At 43.9% G+C, this 19,609-nt stretch overlaps 1 protein-coding gene across 2 annotated transcripts in view; it reads left to right on the forward strand.

The window, feature by feature from the left end:
* Positions 1 to 19,609, forward strand: part of LOC141052038 (cytochrome P450 2A6-like) — a 257,099-nt gene that overhangs the window by 228,076 nt on the left and 9,414 nt on the right. For both annotated transcript variants that reach the window (XM_073549218.1, XM_073549217.1), the window contains exons 6-7: positions 1,288 to 1,429; positions 4,330 to 4,517. In XM_073549218.1, coding sequence (XP_073405319.1) covers positions 1,288 to 1,429; positions 4,330 to 4,517 — 330 coding nt within the window. The remainder of the gene's footprint in view (positions 1 to 1,287; positions 1,430 to 4,329; positions 4,518 to 19,609) is intronic.

A 19,609-nucleotide genomic window follows, 5' to 3' on the forward strand; every position in this document is an offset into this window, starting at 1 on the left:
ATTAATGTATTTTAGTTATTACACCTTGCAATAGGACTTTAAAAAAATCTGACATGACATTAATGCCACCGGCAGCATGAATTAGACACCGGCTACTTTGTAGCATCTCTAAATGTTTTACTGTGAACTGGTGCTTTGGGATGATTATTCTCTGAAAACTAGTCTGAGGCAGATCCCAGTGGCTTCTTCCCCATCCCCATACCATTGAATAATACGTCTCACCTGGGTAGAAATCTGTCAGTCTAGGGGAATGGAGCCAAAAGAAGCCTCCAGATTCTGGCCTCGGACTAGTCATCAGTGACGCATCATTAATGGTCAGCTTTACAAAATATATCTTCTTTGAAGTCCTGCAGCATTAGGTTACAGTGCACTTTTGACCCTAGGTTCCTGGACAGGAGAGATTTTGTACACCACCACAATAGACATCACTGAAAATATTTAGTTTATTTCTCTCAGGTTATAGAGGGAAAGTGGTTTGGCTTGATGGGGTGTAGTGTATGGAATATCCACATTTGGTGGTGTTACCCTGTAGTTAGAATAGGCAGGCCTTGGACTAACTCTGGGAGTTAGTACAAGGGCATTGGTAAGTGGGAAGGAAGAATAGATTTGTTTATTGAGTGAATATCAGGGACTGGGGGCCACATGGGACATCATTTGGGGCTAGTGGCCAGAATGGACATCTACTGAGAGCATTGGTGGATGGTAGCCAAAGTAGACATCTTCAGTGAGCATCAATAACTGGATGCCAGAGTGGACATCTTTGGGAACATTGCTAGCTAGAGACTAAGGAGTGATTTGTTTATTGCAGGAGAAGTAGAGGGCTAGAGGGAAGGGAGTGTTATGGAAGGGCCTGAGGAGATGATGTGCAGTGGGTTGATGCTCGCTCATCAAGTGAGCATTTGCTGGCTAAAGTCCAGTGTAGACATGTTCGGGAAGCATCAGTAACAGGATGCCAAAGTAAGCATCTTGAGTAGTATTAGTGCCTGGAATCCATAGTAGACATTTTGGGAAGCTGGAGGCTACGAAGCAGTTTGTTTATCACACGAGAGCTAGTAGGTTGTTACCGTGGAGTACTACTTGGTGCCTGTGACTATACTGTGGGTGATCCATTGGCTGAAACTTATTGCTGAGCAAGGACTGGAGTTTGTTACCACTATAATACTAGAATATCCCATTACAAGTGCACAGTCATAGTGCGAAATGGATGTGCCATCAATGTAACATTCTAAACACCGTAGCTAAATAGTCATTATTGAACTTTGGGACTGAACGCTGATTTCTTTCCAGGAAAAGAATAATCCCAACACTGAGTTTAATTTAAAAAATCTCCTAATGTCGACTCATAACTTATTTGTGGCGGGTATAGAGACGGTCAGCACCACCCTGCGATATGGACTGCTTATCTTACTGAAGTATCCAGAAATACAAGGTGTGTAAGGAGTCACTACTGCTTATATAACTCCATGAAGGAATCTCGTTAAGCACTCAATGCATCCCAATTACAATCTAGGGAAGATTTATCACGGCATACCAGATTGATGGCCATTTTATGCTTCAGCAGTAATTACTACCCCAAGAGAAGAAAGAATTTAAATAAGGGTTTTTAGGCACTACTGTTCAAAAGTTTGGGATCACCCAGACAATTTTGTGTTTTCCATGAAAACTCATACTTTTATTAATAAAATAAGTTGCCAATTAAATTTAAAATCTAGTCCAGACATTGACAAGGTTCAAAAAAAAGATTTTTATTTGAAATAATAATTTTCTCCTTCAAACTTTGCTTTCATCAAAGAATGCTCCCTTTGCAGCAATTACAGCATGACAGACCTTTGGCATTCTAGCAGTTAATTTCCTGAGGTAATCTGGAGAAATTTCACCCCATGCTTCCAGAAGCCCCTCCCACAATTTGGTTTGGCTTGATGGGCACTTTTTGCGTACCATACAGTCAACCTGCTCCCCCAACAGCTCAATGGGGTTGAGGTCTGGTGACTGTGCTGTCCACTCCATTACAGATAGAATACCAGCTGCCTGCTTCTTCCCTAAATAGTTCTTGCATAATTTGGAGGTGCTTTTGGTCGTTGTCCTGTTGTTGAATGAAATTGGCTCCAATCAAGCGCTGTCCACAGGGTATGGAATAGCATTGCAAAATGGAGTGATAGCCTTCCTTATTCAGAAACCCCTTTTTACAAATCTCCCACTTTACCAGCACCAAAGCAACTCCAGACCATCACATTACCTCCACCATGCTTGACAGATCAGTGTCAGGCACTCTTCCAGCATCTTTTCAGTTGTTCTGCATCTCACAAAAGTTTTTCTGTGTGATCCAAACACCTCAAACTTGGATTCGTCTGCCCATAACACTTTTTTCCAATCTTCCTCTGTCTAATGTCTGTGTTCTTTTGTCCATATGAATCTTTTCCTTTTATTAGCCAGTCTCAGATATGACTTTTTCTTTGCCACTCTGCCCTGAAGGCCAGCAACCTGGAGTCGCCTCTTCACTGTAGACGTTGACACTGACATTTTGCGTGTACTGTTTAATAAAGCTGCCATTTGAGGACCTGTGAGGCATCGATTTCTCAAACTACAGACTCTAATGTACTTGTCTTGTTGCTCAGTTGTGCAGCGGGGCCTTCCACTTCCCTTTCTACTCTGGTTAGAGCCTGTTTGTGCTCTCCTCTGAAGGGAGTAGTACACACCATTGTAGGAAATCTTCAGTTTCTTGGCAATCTCTCGCATGGAATAGCCTTCATTTCTAAGAAAAATAATAGACTGTTGAGTTTCACATGAAAGTTCTTTTTTTCTGGCCATTTTGTGAGTTTAATGGAACCAACAAATGTAATGTTCTAGATTCTCAACTAGCTCAAAGGAAGGTCAGGTTTATAGCTTCTCTAATCAGCCAAACTGTTTTCAGCTGTGCTAACATACTTGCACAAGGGTTTTCAAGGGTATTCTAACCATCCATTAGCCTTCTTACACAGTTAGCAAACACAAAGTACCATAAGAACACTGGAGTGATGGTTGTTGGAAATGGGTATCTATACACCTATAAAGATATTGCATTACAAACCAGACGTTTGCAGCTTCAATAGTCAATTACCACATTAACAATGTATAGAGTGCATTTCTGAATCATTTAATGTTGGCTTCATTGGAAAAAACTGTGCTTTTCTTTCAAAAATAAGGAAATTTTTAAGTGACCCTAAACTTTTGAACGGTAGTGTAGTTGTTTTTTAATCATGTTTTTTTTCTTTTCCCCAGAACACTTCTTAAGGCTACATTCACGCATAATTTTGTAAACCAAAATCAGGAGTGGGTGAAAGATGCAGAAGTGCTATAGGTGTTTTTATTACACTTTTCCTCTGATCGTCTCTCATGATTTTGGACAGCAATTACTGATGTGAAGCACTGACCAAATACTGAACATGTGAATGTAGCCTTAAAAAGGTTGCACATTATAATAAAACATGGTTGCTTTCCTTCAGATATAGTGCTACATTTTTCCATAGGTTGTGCCTACATCTCAGTTCTGTGCAATGAATGGGGTTGTTCTGAAATACCATACATAACCTGTGGACAAGTGTGGTACTGTTTTTGAAAGAAAGCAGCCATGTTTCTTCTAAACCTGTAAATTCTGTTTAGAACTTGTCCAATAGTATAATATTGATAGGTCATCAATATTATATTAATAGGGTCCAACACCCCGTAAATCCAAAGACCAGATGTTATCACCAAAAGCAGCGGTACAGCACACCTCTACTCAATATGCAGATCCTGCTGCCAAGAACATCTGATTAGCTTCTATTCAGCGGCTACTGTGCAGTTTCATTCAATTTGTACTTTGGTGGCATTTAAACAAAGCTAGTAGCAGCTGATTAATGGAGGTGTTGCCACTCCACAATATTATTTTGACAACCTTCCAAAGAACAGACCTTCTATACTAGATGCCTGCAAACCTCTTTCATTCAAGCAGGAATTAAGCTATCAGGGAAGGGTTTGTTGCAGAGATAGCAGTTACATCTGGTCTTTGGCGCTTTAGTATCCCAAAGGCTCGTATTCAGCCTAAGAAGATAGCAATATTACAAAAGTAAGTTATGGGCCTATTACAAATTTTGCTTTAGGACTCAGAAGTTTCAAATTACAAGGAGTTAAAGTCAATTAGATACCCTCAACTTTCCATGGCACGCTGTGCTGCTTTCCTACTAAGTTCTAATACTAAGTTTACAAATGGCACATTTAATTAAATAATAGGTTCAGTATGGTAACTGTGAAGCTATTTTGGCACTTGCTACATCTGTAACTGAATACTTGAAAATAAATCTATAATTTCAGCTAAAATCCACAAGGAGATTGATCAAGTGATTGGACAAAACCGGCCTCCAAATTTCGAAGATAGACTGGAGATGCATTATACTCAGGCCGTTATACAGGAGATCCATCGGTTCAGTGATGTTATCCCGCTGAACCTTCCCCATTTGGTGACCAGAGACATCCAGTTTCGAGGATATCACATCCCCAAGGTATGGACCTCTTGTGTATCAATTAATTATTTATGCATTATCTGTGATATTAGTCAAACCAGGGGGACCGCCATGGGGACAAAGAGTACAGAATGAATAACAAAATGCAAAGTACATGTATTTTGACCAAGAACCACCCTGTTCAAAGTTTCATTTAGGTGTAAATTAGAAGTGAAACAAAACCAACTCATTAAAACTTAATTTTATTAATTCACCAACATATAAAAACAATTAAATCTAGTCAAGTGCAAGATTTAAAAGGTACTGTGACTCTGGTAAGATGCTAGCATATAGGCAAAAACAAATCCTTTGGTGAACGTACAAGTCTATAATAGTAAATATGGGTGCAAAAAAACAGGGAGAGCTACGTAATTTATCTATAGCTAAAAGTGCAGTAAACTGACCAAGTAAAAATATAATAATAACGTGGAACGTGCTGCAATAAATTAATTAACACAAAATCACATTATTACTGCAGTTTATTCTATACTAGAAATAGGCCCAATGCTATTGCATTGGGAGTGCGGTGAAAAGAACATCCACCTGCGGGCGGCTCAGCCAATGAGCGGTGCCGTGCAGCTTTAGAGGAGGATTTGAATCCTCCGCCGGCTGAGTCAATGAGCAGTGCCGCACAGGATTTGAATCCCCCGCCAAAGCCATGCAGCACCTCTCATTGGCTGAGCACCCCTGGCGCTCAGCCAATGAGCTGCGCGGGATTAAAATACCCCGGCCCTGCCGGCTGAGCCAATGAGCAGTGCCGCGTGGGATTTGAATGCATGTATGGCCCTCTCACCCCCCTATCCTGGTATGCAAGCTACCCCTCACCCCCCTATCCTGGTATGCATGGTCCTCTCACCCCCAATCCTGATATGCATGGTTCCCTCACCCCCCTATCCTGGTATGCATGGTCCCCTCACCCCTATCCTGTTATGCATGGTCCTCTCACCCCCAATCCTGATATACATGGTCTTCTCACCCCCCAATCCTGATATGCATGGTCCTCTCACCCCCCAATCCTGGTATGCATGGCCCCTCACCCCCCTATCCTGGTATGCATGGTCCTCTCACCCCCTATCCTGGTATGCATGGTCCTCTCACCCCCCTATCCTGGTATGCATGGTCCTCTTACCCCCCCTTTCCTGGTATGCATGGTCCCCTCACCCCCTATCCTGGTATGCATGGTCCTCTCACCCCAATTTCCTGGTATGCATGGTCCCCTCACCCTCTAATCTTGATATGCATGGTCCCCTCACCCCCCTATCCTTATATGCATGCTATCTCTCACCCACCTTTCCTGATATGTATGGTCCTCTTACCCCTATTAAACTGCACACATACAAAAAAAATCATTTATACTCACGTTTCTTCCCTGTGCTCCAGCGCTGTCACGTTCTGCCGGAGGCTGGGGGAGGAGTGCAGCGCCGGAGTACGCGCATGCCCATACCGCGCTGTCTGGCACCATATTGCTGAAGAAACACTGCAAATGTGTCTTCAGTAAAATGGTGACCGATAGCGCTATGCGCATTCGCGATTCTGACACCACACTCCTGCCCCAGTCTCCGGTGAGAAGAGAAGTGCCGCGGCAACGCTCCTCCCGGACAGGTAAGTATGTAATCCCCCGCCCCGCCAGCTGAACCAATGAGCGGTGCCGTGCAGGATTTGAATCACCCGCCAAGCCTCAGCTGGCGGGCATCTCAGCCAATGAGCATTGAAGACACATTTGCAGTGTTTCTTCAGCAATAAGGCACCGGTCAGCGAGGTAAGGGCATGCGCGTACTCCGGCGCCACACTCCTCCCAGGGCTGGGGATTTGAATCCCACACCACTCATGGAATCCCGGCCGCCATCTCGGAATACCCATAACTTGGGTGTTCCAATATGGCGGTCGGCTCTGTCGCAGTGGATTGTGGGATAGCGACGCAATCGCCGGAAGCTGTGACAGAGCCGATTGGCAATTATATATTAGATTGTGAAAGCTCAAGTGGAGCGCCCCGCGGGGCCTGGGGGTACTCGGTACCGGGCCCGTCGACTTCCATGGGGGACGGTGTCACGGCGGCGGCAACCCGGTCCGTGGCCCAGAGGCATCCAGTAATAAAATAGGGGAAAGTTGTGTGGTATTTTTGTGGTAAAAATAAAGATAATGTTTATAGATGGTGAAATACGTGACGCCACCTGTGGTATTCTAGTCAGAGGTGACCAGTGCTGCGGTGTTGCTTCTCTGGGATGGATGTTGGGCGCAGCTATGATGTTGTAGCCCTCCACAGGTAGGGCTGTAGTCCCAGGGCAAAGATGTTAAATAAATAGTAAAAGTGGCTGTAAACCTTGGGGTGCAGATAAATGAGAGAAAGACACAGAGAAGTGCAGTTTCTTTACCTTTTACTGGTGATAGGTTGCAGTCCGGAGTACCACATACAGGTGATGGAATGAGTCCGGCTCGCCTGGAGGCATTCAGGGGATCCACCTTGCCAGGTGGGGATTTAGGACCATCCGTTCTGCGCTTTGTGTGCGGGTCTCCGCTGTATATAATTATGCTGCGACCCTCTATTCGTGATGGTTTCATTAACTCGTAAGGCTGTCAGCGTGTGCCTATTCCACGGGTACCATTCTCTTCACCGTCGACCCCGGGCTCCTTATCCGCTGCCGTGCCCTCAGGTGATTAATGTGCACAGGAATTTACAATCCCCTGTAGTTTCAGATTCAGCTATCAGGACGTACAGTTCCTGTCAGCCTAGGACTCTGATGTCCCTTTTCTCTTTATTAGCGCTTTACTCAGGGGTCTGCTATATGCAGTATTTCAGCTTCCCTGGAGTCTCGCTAGTTTCACACTAGTGTTTTTTTGCGCTGCGTTTGGAGCGCACATGAAACGCATGTTAAAAGCGCATGCAAACGCTTGTAAACGCTGCGTTTTTTTGTAGCACTATTGTGCACATACCTACAAAAAATCGCAGCGTTTTTATGCGTTTGTAAGCGTTTTCCATGCGTTTGCATTTTTTATGCACAATAAACTGGAGAAAAAATCCTTGAAAAATTCTTGCAACACACTCCACCAATGGGAAAGCAGTGGGCGTGTCTTATGGAAAATCTTTATATAGCCCCGGTTTACAGCTGAATTCTTCACATTTGCTTGCATTTGACTTGAGAACATGGATCTGCGCTGGAAGAACTTTGACTTTGACTTGGATCAGGACATGAGGATGGCTCAGGCTTATGCTGTTGCTTGCCATGAACAGAGGGAGAGAGAGAGGCAGCGAAGACGGCAGCGGCGGCGTTTGTGGATACATCCCATTATTGAACTCCGGGAGAGCCGTGGAGCGTACCACACCCTCTACAGCGAGCTCCAGGCAAACCTGGAGAAATTTACGGATTATACCCGGATGACCAAAGAAACCTTTCACTATTTGCTTGGTCGGGTAAAAGAAGTCATCCGGAGACAGGACACGCAGCTCCGGCGTGCGATTACTCCTGAGGAACGGCTCCTGGTCACATTAAGGTATGTAGTTTTGCTAAACATTGGCCTGTTGATTTTTCTTGGTTGTGACATGTACTCTTCCAAATCTGGCAGAATTACATTTCTGCCATGTCGTTAACTAAAGGCTGCAGTAATTTTTTGATGCCATGTATTGAACCAAAGCCTGCAGATTTTTTTTTTTTTTTTTAAATTTAAACGTGAGTAAAAAAATTACGTATACACAAATATTTTTTTTTTTTGTTTTCTTTGTGTCACAGATTCCTGGCTACTGGAGAGACCTTCTCGTCACTGCTCTTCCAGTACCAGATTGGAATCTCCATGTTGTCTGGAATTGTAGCGGACACCTGCCGGGCTTTGTGGAACGTTCTTTGTCCCGAATTCATGCCCCTGCCGACCATAGAAAAGTGGTTGGAAATTGCCAAACATTCTGGACTGTCTGCAATTTCCCTAACTGTTTGGGAGCGTTGGATGGGAAACACATCCGGATTATCAAGCCTAAAAGAACAGGCTCCGTGTACTACAACTTCAAAAAGTACTTTTCTACTGTACTCATGGCCATTGCGGATGCAGAATGTCAGTTTATTGCAGTGGACATTGGGGCATTTGGCCGTGGGAATGACTCCCAGGCTTTTAAGAACTCAGACATGGGCAGGAGGTTGTATGGCAACAACTTCAATTTCCCCATGCCACGGCCACTTCCCAACACCGAAGGTCCGCCACAGCCATTTGTAATGGTTGGTGATGAAGCATTCCAGATGTGCCAAAACCTGCTCAAACCCTACTCCAGCCGGGACTTGGACCTCAACAAAAGAATTTTTAATTACAGGCTCACCAGGGCCAGGAGAACAGTAGAGTGTGCATTTGGTATACTTGCATCTAGATGGCGCATTCTTGGCACAGCTATTAATCTGAAACTGGAAACAGTGGATGAGGTGGTCAAGGCCTTTGTTGTTCTACATAATTTTGTAATTTCTTGAGAGCACCCGAACTTAGATCTTGATGATGTTGCTTCAAATCCATTGCCTGTTGAAGTTGGCCAAATGAGGTACCAATTTGCGGCCTACTTCAACTCAGATGTAGGACGGGTGGAATGGCAAGAGCAAATGGTGTAAAAAAATTTTCTTGGTTGTATGTTAATAAGAAAAAAAAAATGTTGATACCTGTTGTTGGTATGTTAATAAAAAAAAAACTTTTTGAAACCTATACTGAGTGCATTCTCTGTTTTTACACTCCCAAAACCATTGGCAAGTATCCAGGTGTATCAGTGAATTTATGATGCTGTGTTTTGTGCATCATGAATTCACTAATACTCCTGAGTAGGTAACTCTCTACATTCGTGTAATATTGCACAGACTGAATCAAGCAAGGTTCCCCAACTTCATTCCTCAAGGTCCACCAACAGATCAAATTGTAATGAAATCCATATCAAGAGCCAAAAAAAAAGGATTACATACAACATGATCTGTTGGTGGTCCTTGAGGCCTGTAGTTGGGGAACCCTGCTGGATCCACTCTGTGCAATATTACAAGAATGTAGAGACTGCTGTGGAAAAGAAAAATCATGTAGATTGGATTTCTTTTTTGGACAACACATATCTATATGACTTGTCTTTTCCACAGCAGTCTCTACAGTCTCTACATTCTTGTAATATTGCACAGAGTGGATCCAGCAGGGTTCCCCAACTCCAGTCCTCAAGGGCCACCAACAGATCATATTGTAATGAAATCCATATCAAGAGCCAAAAAAAAAAAGGATTCCATACAACATGATCTGTTGGTGGCCCTTGAGGACTGGAGTTGGGGAACCCAGCTGGATCCACTCTGTGCAATATTACAAGAATGTAGAGACTGTTGTGGAAAAGACAAGTCATGTAGATTTGTTTCGTTGACAACACATATCTCCAAGACTGACACAAGAAACATGTCTCAGTAATGGAGATATCTGGTGGCAAAAACGCTAAGTGTACGGCGCAGTGTGTGTAGTCGGCGATTGACACAGTAACCAATCCAAATATTTTGAAAGCACAATTGCCCATTTATTTTGTTACAAAAACTAAAAAAAAATTTTTTTATTAGGAAAGATGTTTGGGGGAAGATTGAGATACTTTGGGTGTGTGCAGAGACGAGGAACAACTGGAGGTTGAGGAAGGGGTTCTAGGAGAAGGGGCGACGAAAGTACTGGGGGAAGGGAGCTCTGGAATGGACATGGAGGCAGGTTGAGACACATTAGGAGGAGAGGGTGGATGGACGAACAAAGTTTTTTTTTTCTTTTTCTTTGGCGCAGGAATATCCTGCCCGGACCGACTTGCAGCCTGTGACCGCCTTACTTTGGTGGACCGCCTGGTGATGGTGGACTGTGTTGTTGCCACGTAAAATAGGAAATGCGGATCACCCATTTGCTGCTCTGTGGTGGCGGTGGCGGTAGAAGTGGCAGTGGCGGTGCTAGAAGGGGAGAAAGTTGGGTCGGTGCTCCGAGCAGGAGGTTCCCTGTCTGTGATCTCAGCCAAAGTTCTTGGGGGACTCCGAGGAGGAGTATTGGTGGCAGTGATCTTAAGATGAGGAGTGGTGGTGTGCTCTTTTGATGAGGAGTGGTGGTGGTGCTCCTGTGATGAGGAGTGCTGGCGGTGCTCCTGTGATGAGGAGTGCTGGTGGTGCTCCTTTGATGAGGAGTGCTGGCGGTGCTCCTTTGATGAGGAGTGCTGGCAGTGCTCTGTTGCTGAGGAGTGCTGATGGTGCTCTGTTGCTGAAGAGTGCTGTCAGTGCTCTGTTGCTGAAGAGTGCTGTCAGTGCTCTGTTGCTGAAGAGTGCTGGCGGTGCTCTGTTGCTGAGGAGTGCTGGGGGGGCTCCTTTGGTGTTGACTGGTGGTGTCTGTGGCCCAAGCAGGTTCTGTGGTGGTTTGGGTCCAAGCTGGTGGTGCTGTGGTGGTGGTGGTGCTCCATACAGGAGCAGCGCTTGCCATAGTGGTGGTGGCGGAGGAGTGTCCAGCAGCACTCAGACTTGGGGTGCTGTAGTGGTGTCCGGCTTCACTGGGAATGTAGGTGGCCATGCAGTGGTATGCAGCAGAAGTCGGTAGTGTGGTGAAGCGAGTCAGCAGTGGAACTGTTGGAAATGACACCACTGACTGCTGCACATACCGATTCTGCTGCATAGCCTGCAAGTAAGCAGTGTTGCAGGCCTGTACCACACTCAGCTGTTGCTCAGGACTAAGGTGTTCCGCCATGCCCTGTACAATTTTACTGAAAAAATGGTGCGCTGGTCTGTTGAGGTCGGCCTCCAGACGGTCAAGGCACTGGTCAATAGAGTGGAAGCGGTGTTCCATGTGGTTAAAACCACGTTCCATCAGGGAAAAACCGCTTTCCATTCGGGCGGACAGCGCCTTGAGGCTGCTCTTAAAGGCCTCGCTCAAGAGCATGAACTCGGGCATGACAGGTCTGTCTGAGGCCCTCTGCGGCTGGCGGGTAGTGCCCGCATAACCAGTGACAGAGACCTGGGACAGGGGAACACCTGATGGACCAGCTTCCTGGTCACCAGCTGTCTGTGTTGCTGACCTGCAAGATGCTTCCTGGCTGTCAGATGGCTGGGACGGGTCCGAGGTCGATCGATGAAGAACCGCTCCCGGGACAGGTTGCAGGGTGCTGCTCCAAGTGCTGTGGAAAGAAAGGGAAAACATTAGTATCATGCATTTACAAGAAGCATCACCTGTGGATTTGAAAAGCACATAGTAATAACAAACCAGAAAAAAAAAAAAACTTAAAAAAAAAAAAACTTACGCTCTGCTGGCAAGGACCGGTCTCAGGAAAGCCAACTCTCGATAATAGCGGTACTTTCTTCTGCGCCTTGCCGCTGAACCACTCCGAACCTGTCCCTCAACACGAACATCAGTGTTGAAGCGGTCCTTCATTAAGCGCCAACGTGTGTGGATTTTGCTCACTGTTGGGGAAAAATCAAAAAAAAAAATTAGAAAATGCACTTAAGGCTAGTTTCACACTTGCTTTTTTTTGCAGCGCGTTTTTCCCGCAAAAAAACGCATTGAAAAAACGCATACATAAGCATACAACTGCTGCGTTTTTTTCAAGCATTTTTATGAGCATGCATGAAAAAAACGCAGCGTTTTTATGCGTTTGTATGCGTTTTTAGCTCGTTTTTACCGCGTTTGCGTTTTTTTCCAACATTTTTAGGTGGCCCCTCACACTACCCAAACCATGACTTTACTAACCCTAACCCTGACCCTAACCCTAACCCTAACCCTGACCCTAACCCTTAACCAAATCATACTTAACCCTAACCCAAACCCTAAACCCTAACTAACCCTAACCCTAACCCTAACCCTGACCCTAACCCTAACCCTAACCCTGACCCTAACCCTAACCCTAACCCTTAACAAAACCATACTTAACCCTAACCCTGACCCTAACCCTAACCCTAACCCTGACCCTAACCCTTAACCAAACCATACTTAACCCTAATCCTGACCCTAACCCTGACCCTAACCCTAACCCTAACCCTAACCCTGACCCTAACCCTTAACAAAACCATACTTAACCCTAATCCTGACCCTAACCCTGACCCTAATCCTTAACAAAACCATACTTAACCCTAACCCTGACCCTAACCCTAACCCTGACCCTAACCCTAACCCTGACCCTAACCCTAACCCTAACCCTAACCCTGACCCTAACCCTTAACAAAACCATACTTAACCCTAATCCTGACCCTAACCCTGACCCTAATCCTTAACAAAACCATACTTAACCCTAATCCTGACCCTAACCCTGACCCTAACCCTAACCCTAACCCTGACCCTAACCCTGACCCTAACCCTAACCCTGACCCTAACCCTTAACAAAACCATACTTAACCCTAATCCTGATCCTAACCATGACCCTAATCCTTAACAAAACCATACTTAACCCTAACCCTGACCCAAACCCCAACCCTAACCCTGACCCTGACCATAACCCTAACCCTAAACCCCCTTAACTAACCCTAACTCTAACCCAAACCCCTAAATTCCATGGTTTAAAAAAAAAAACGCATATGCAAAAAAACGCATACATGAGCATGCCAGTGCGCACATATGCGCATCCATAGGCTATAATGGCCATTTTTAGCGCAAAACGTGCGCATATGTGCGCATGCGCTTTTTTGCAGGGCCAAAAAATGCAACATGCTGCGTCTGGAAAATCCTAACGCACACCCCAAAAAAACGCAGCGCATGAAAATCGCATACATGCGCTGACCAGTGCGCAGGTATGCGCACCCATGTTAAATATAGGGGAAAAAACGCATGCGCAGGTGTGCGTTTTTTTCCAGCGCTAAAAAACGCAAATGTGAAACCAGCCTAAGGCAACTTAATTATCAGCACACACAACGGATAGAACTTTGCAAACAGTCAATGGTGCAGCACAAATAAAATTCTAGACACAATGCAGTCACTGTTGATACTGAGGACACTGTTATGTTTCCTGCTAGAATATATGTAGCAGCGAAAACAACAGTATCATCCGGAGCAAGAGTGAAAACCGGATCATGACAGCAGAAGACAAAAATCAATCACTGTTTTCCACATGGCACTGGTGTTTTGAATGCAAGAATGGATCATGACAGTAGAAGACAAAAATCAATCACTGTTTTCCACATGGCATTGGTGTTTTGAATGCAAGAATATATCTTGCCAAAAAACACCAGCACCATCAGGACCATAAAGCAATGCAGCAGTTGAAGACACAAATCAATCAGAGTTTTCAACATGGCATTGGTGTTTTTAATGCAAGAATATATCTTGCCAAAAAAACACCAGCACCATCAGGTCCATAAAGCAATGCAGCAGTTGAAGACAAAAATTAATCTATGTATTCCACAAGGCATTGATGTGTTTAATGCAAGAATATATCTTGCAAAAAACACATCAGCACCATCAAGACAATAAAGCAATGCAGCAGTTGAAGACAAAAATCAATCACTGTTTTCCACATGGCATTGGTGTTTTGAATGCAAGAATATATCTTGCCAAAAAAACACCAGCACCATCAGGACCATAAAGCAATGCAGCAGTTGAAGACACAAATCAATCAGAGTTTTCAACATGGCATTGGTGTTTTTAATGCAAGAATATATCTTGCCAAAAAAACACCAGCACCATCAGGTCCATAAAGCAATGCAGCAGTTGAAGACAAAAATTAATCTATGTATTCCACAAGGCATTGATGTGTTTAATGCAAAAATATATCTTGCAAAAAACACATCAGCACCATCAAGACAATAAAGCAATGCAGCAGTTGAAGACAAAAATCAATCACTGTTTTCCAAATGGCATTGGTGTTTTGAATGCAAGAATATATCTTGCCAAAAAAACACCAGCACCATCAGGACCATAAAGCAATGCAGCAGTTGAAGACACAAATCAATCAGAGTTTTCAACATGGCATTGGTGTTTTTAATGCAAGAATATCTTGCCAAAAAAACACCAGCACCATCAGGTCCATAAAGCAATGCAGCAGTTGAAGACAAAAAACAATCTATGGATTCCACAAGGCATTGATGTGTTTAATGCAAGAATATATCTTGCAAAAAACACATCAGCACCATCAGGTCCAAAAATCAATGCAGTATCACAGAGCATCTTTATACTTACTGAAAACCCTTTTTGAACTTGGAGAGGCGCTGTCCCAGCCATCCATCATCGCTGCGGCCACCTCATTCCAGAGCTGCCGGGTCACCACTGTGTCTTTGTACTGCAGGTCACAGCTGTCCCACAACGGGATACGCTCCTCAACGAGGCGGATCAGGTGCTCATTGTCGATGTGCACTTCTTCGTTATCCAGTTTTGGAATCTAGAAAAAATAATATTATAATGTTTTGAATTTTGGAAAAAGAAACAGAGAAAAAGCAAGATAAATAAAGACAGAAAAAAAATATACTAACATTGCGTCTCCTCGACACGACTTGACTACGCTCCTCCGGTTCAGAATCCTCCCACTCAGACTGCTCTCGCTCAGAACGCTCCCGCTCAGACTGCTCCCGCTCAGACTGCTCCCGCTCAGACTGCTCCCGCTCAGACCGCTGCCGCTCAGACCGCTGCCGCACTTCACCTTCAGTGCCTGTGTCCGATGTCTGTAAAGAAAGAAAAAATTAAAACACATTTATAGAGGCAGATATACTTACCCAAAGGCAGCAAGATCCTCACCTCACGATCAGCTTGGGCCAGTTGTTGCCGAGATGGCGTATACACCGATCCAGAAGAAGACATGCTGAAATGAAAACAAAAAATACTTTAGTACATTATAAAATTGTACAAGACACACAGACATTATGTTGAAGAATACTCACATTTTGGCTGGTGAAGCTTGAATCCACACTTGTAAAGGCTCTTCTAGGCTCTTGTCTGGTCTCTCTGCAAGGCTGTCTGTAGAGTAATTGTCCCTGAAGACACCTTATTTTATCTACACTCCTCCCAAACAATGTTGGTTATTTAGGGGGAGTTTTTAGACAAGTGTCTAGACATTGTTTACTCAAATCGCATGCGCACACAAGGCGCTGACGTGCGCACTGCCAAGCGCTCATCAGTGACCACATAGACTGTAATGCTATTTTTGCGCACACACCGAGCACACATGTGCACGTGCAATTTTTTTAACGATGTCGGTGGAACAAAAAATGCAACATGTAGCGTACGGCGCGTCTGGGCGCACACCTGAAAAATGCACAGCGCACGCTAAACGCTGATGAGCACGTACATTCGCAAGACCCTGCGACCACCAAGTTAAAGATAGGAGAACACTGCGCGTGCGCGATCAAATGCTAGTGTGAAACCAGCCTTAGTCTCTGCTCTTGTCCTTTCCCTCTTCACAGATCAGCTGCCTGTCTTGAACTGTCAGGATCTTCCAGAAAGATTATTTTACCTCACATCCTCACGTTTAACTGTCATTTTTCCTTTCTCCTCACAGCTGCTTCATTTCCATGATAACTCCCTCAGCTGACTTCTAGCTGACTCACCAACCCCCTCTGCTGGCCAGAATTTATAGCTCCCTTTTCTGACCTGCAGCAGGAAATTGTGATTTTTAATCTATGCTGCCTTGCATGGGCGGTCCCTTTCTGCCTCCAAGCATGACTTTACCCATTAGAGGGAGGTAATGTCACTGTGACAACCGGACTCTGGGGTGTCACACAAGCTCACCAATTGATTTTAGCAGTTGAAATTGATTCACATGTATACTGACACTGCAGGTGTTGGATTCTCTTTAGAGATGTTTGCATACTGTAAACTGCAGGCAAGATAATCACTCAGACTTTGACAGGTGTCAGTTAAGGCATACCTGTAGGTAAGATTAAGAGTAACTGCAGGTCACAAAACTGCAAACAAAACTGCTGATTTTAAACAAGGTTTGAATATGCATATCTATGGAAAGACACCAAATCCAAGAACTATCAGCCAGATATCGAAAAAGGTCTATTGCCACTTTTTACTAATCAGAGGTAAAGTGCAGAATACCATACAAAAAACAGTCTATTCAATCAATGATAACAGTAGCAAATGCATAGTTGCCAAAAGCAATGGGGTTTTAACTATGTATTGGTACGCTATGAAAGATTTCATGAGTCCTGTCTTCCATCCCCGACACACATTTTGCCCTGCTTCTTTTGGGGGGCATGATATCACTTCCCCAATGTATGGACCTTTTATATATCAATCAATAATTTATGCATTATTTGTGATATTTACCAAACCAGGGGGACTGCCATGGGGACTATGAGTACAGAAGGAATATTAAAATACATAGTTCATTTATTGCAGACACGGTGTAGACACAAATTTTATGATTTTTTTTTAATGTGGATGAATTCACCTTTTTTAACATTTGCTATAAGCATCCACATTGACCCAGTTTGAGAAATCAGTGAACACTCACATCCTGTCATGGCACCATGACTATATCTAGCAAGCAATAGTGATATTTATTTCTAATTACACACATGGTCAAAATTGTTGGTACCCCTCATTTAGTGACAGAAAACCCCACAATGGTGACAGAAATAACTTGAATTTGACAAAAGTAATAATAAATCAAAAATCTATGAAAATGAACAAATGAAAGTTAGATATTGCTTTTCAACCATGCTTCCACAGAATTAAAAAAAAAAATAAAACTCATGAAATAGGGTTGGACAGAAATTATGGTACCCCTGAAAATAATGTGACGAAAGGGACATTTTAAATCAAGGTGTGTCCACTAATTAGCATCACAGGTGTCTACAATTTTGGAATCAGTGAGTGGGTCTGTATAGAGGGCTACAGATACTCACTGTGCTGTTTGGTGACATGGTGTGTATCACACTCAACATGGACCAGAGGAAGCAAAGGAAAGCGTTGTCTCTGGAGATTAGAAAGAGAATTATAGACCTGCGGTAAAAAGCTTTCTGCAGGTCAGCAGGCACTGACTGATGAGAGGCTACTCCTCCCATCAGGCTGCATCTGCTGTCACTAATAACAGTGATGGCAGGAGCAGCTGATAGGAGAAGTAGTCTCTCGGCAGATGGCATCTGTGTTCAAACGTAAAAAAAAAGTTACCACTATCAGATGTCAGCATAACCCCACAGAGATACTGTGACTTCCAGCGGTGGCCCACGATAAAAAGCTTACATACAAATAAAATGTAAAACAAAAAAACAAAATATACTCAACTTAACGCCCCATCCCCAATGCCCATGTCTCCTATAAAAAAATCAAAAATAATAAACAACCATATACTTTCCTGTCCGCCATAGTCCACCTAATCCTGATTGTCCCATGGCTCTCTCACGTATAAAACAGTCACATCGGGAAATGTGACTGCTCTAACTGGCTGCAAGTGATACACTGACAGGAGCGTCATTGCTCGAGCAGTGTATAGCGCTGGGCTGTTGTGAGAGAGGCCACATGAGTTCAATAGCTGATGAACTCCGTTGAACTTTCTAACCCAGTGGTGGTGCCATAAGTGAGATCACTGGAGCTGATCAGCAGACAAACTCTGGTGAACTTTCTCACGGCAGCTCAGTGCTATACACTGCAGGAGCAATTACCTCCTGTGTCAGTGTGTAGCAAGCTGTATTTGAGAGCAGTCACATCAGTGACTGCTCTCAAAGTCATCAAGATCGTCGTGGAACATTATGGATTATTATCTTCTTGTTGGACAGGTGAGCAATATTGTGGTTTATTATTTTATTTTTGTTAAAGGAGAAGTTGGCTTAGGTGGATTAGGCATTCTGTGAGTATGGTTTAATTTAGATTTAATAAAAGACTGTCATTATTTCAATTAAAGGACTGTATTCTGGGTGTGTGTTTTTTTTATAATATCACTATGGAGTTAGTAGTGGGGGTGTCTTATAGACGCCTCTACATTACTAGCCTGTGAGCTTGATGCCATCCGACAACACAATGGTGACATCAACCTCCCCAACCGCTACAGGGCAATTGGGAATAGTGAGGCTAAGCACCACATTTGGGGCACCTTATAGATGTACCTTTTCTGGGCAGCTGAGAGCTGATGTTTTTAGTCTGGGAGGGGGCCAATATCCATGGCCCCTTCCTAGGCTATGAATAGCAGCCCGAAGCTGTCTGCCTAGTCTTTGCTAGATGGATTTTATTGTGGGTGGACTGTATGTCAATTTTTTTCTGGAGTCCCCCTGTAAACTAGCCAGTAAAGGATAGTTTACTGGGGAAAGAAGCATGGCCAAACGTGCGCATTGGGGCCGGAGGCGGAATGAATCCTATACTCACTGATACAGCAGCTGAATTTTGAGGTATATCACTCATCTTACCCTGGGTTTTGTTCTCTGCATGTGCTGGACATCCATCTACTGTATATAATTGTGGGTCTCTAACACTTACTTTACACTAGCTTCAACCTGTAAAGCCTGGTTGTTCTTTCCATTTAAGCAAAAGCACTTTATACTGCTGTGATTGAGCACCACCTCGTGGCTTATTATAAATATTACACTGATGGATATATAAAAGACTGTTTTAAGATTTTTTACCTATCTAATGTGTCTTTGTTCCTGAGGCTCTTTTATCACTGTAGAGGTGTGATAAGCTTTATTTATTAACTAGCTGAAGAGCCCGACGTTGCCTGGGCATAGTAACCAACTGTGGTTAGTTATAACAAATTATAATGATTATATTGCACATAAAAACCGTACATCTAATCCTATCCTGTGTGATACTGACTGCTGAGCCGTGTATCTAATCCTATTCTGTGTGATACTGTCTGCTGAGCCGTGTATCTAATACTATTCTGTGTGATACTGTCTGCTGAGCGGCATATCTAATCCTCTCCTGTGTGATACTGACTGCTGAGCCGTGTATCTAATCCTATCCTGTGTGATACTGTCTGCTGAGCCGTGTATCTAATCCTATCCTGTGTGATACTGACTGCTGAGCCGTGTATCTAACCCTATCCTGTGTGATACTGTCTGCTGAGCTGTGTATCTAATCCTATCCTGTGTAATACTGACTGCTGAGCCGTGTATCTAATACTATTCTGTGTGATACTGTGTGCTGAGCTGCGTATCTAATCCTATCCTGTGTGATACTGACTGCTGAGCCGTGTATCTAATCCTTTCCTGTGTGATACTGTCTGCTGAGCCGTG

The sequence above is a fragment of the Dendrobates tinctorius genome, unplaced genomic scaffold (genome assembly GCF_039654945.1).
Source record: "Dendrobates tinctorius isolate UK_male_01 unplaced genomic scaffold, ASM3965494v1 ptg000158l, whole genome shotgun sequence".
NCBI lineage: Eukaryota > Metazoa > Chordata > Amphibia > Anura > Dendrobatidae > Dendrobates > Dendrobates tinctorius.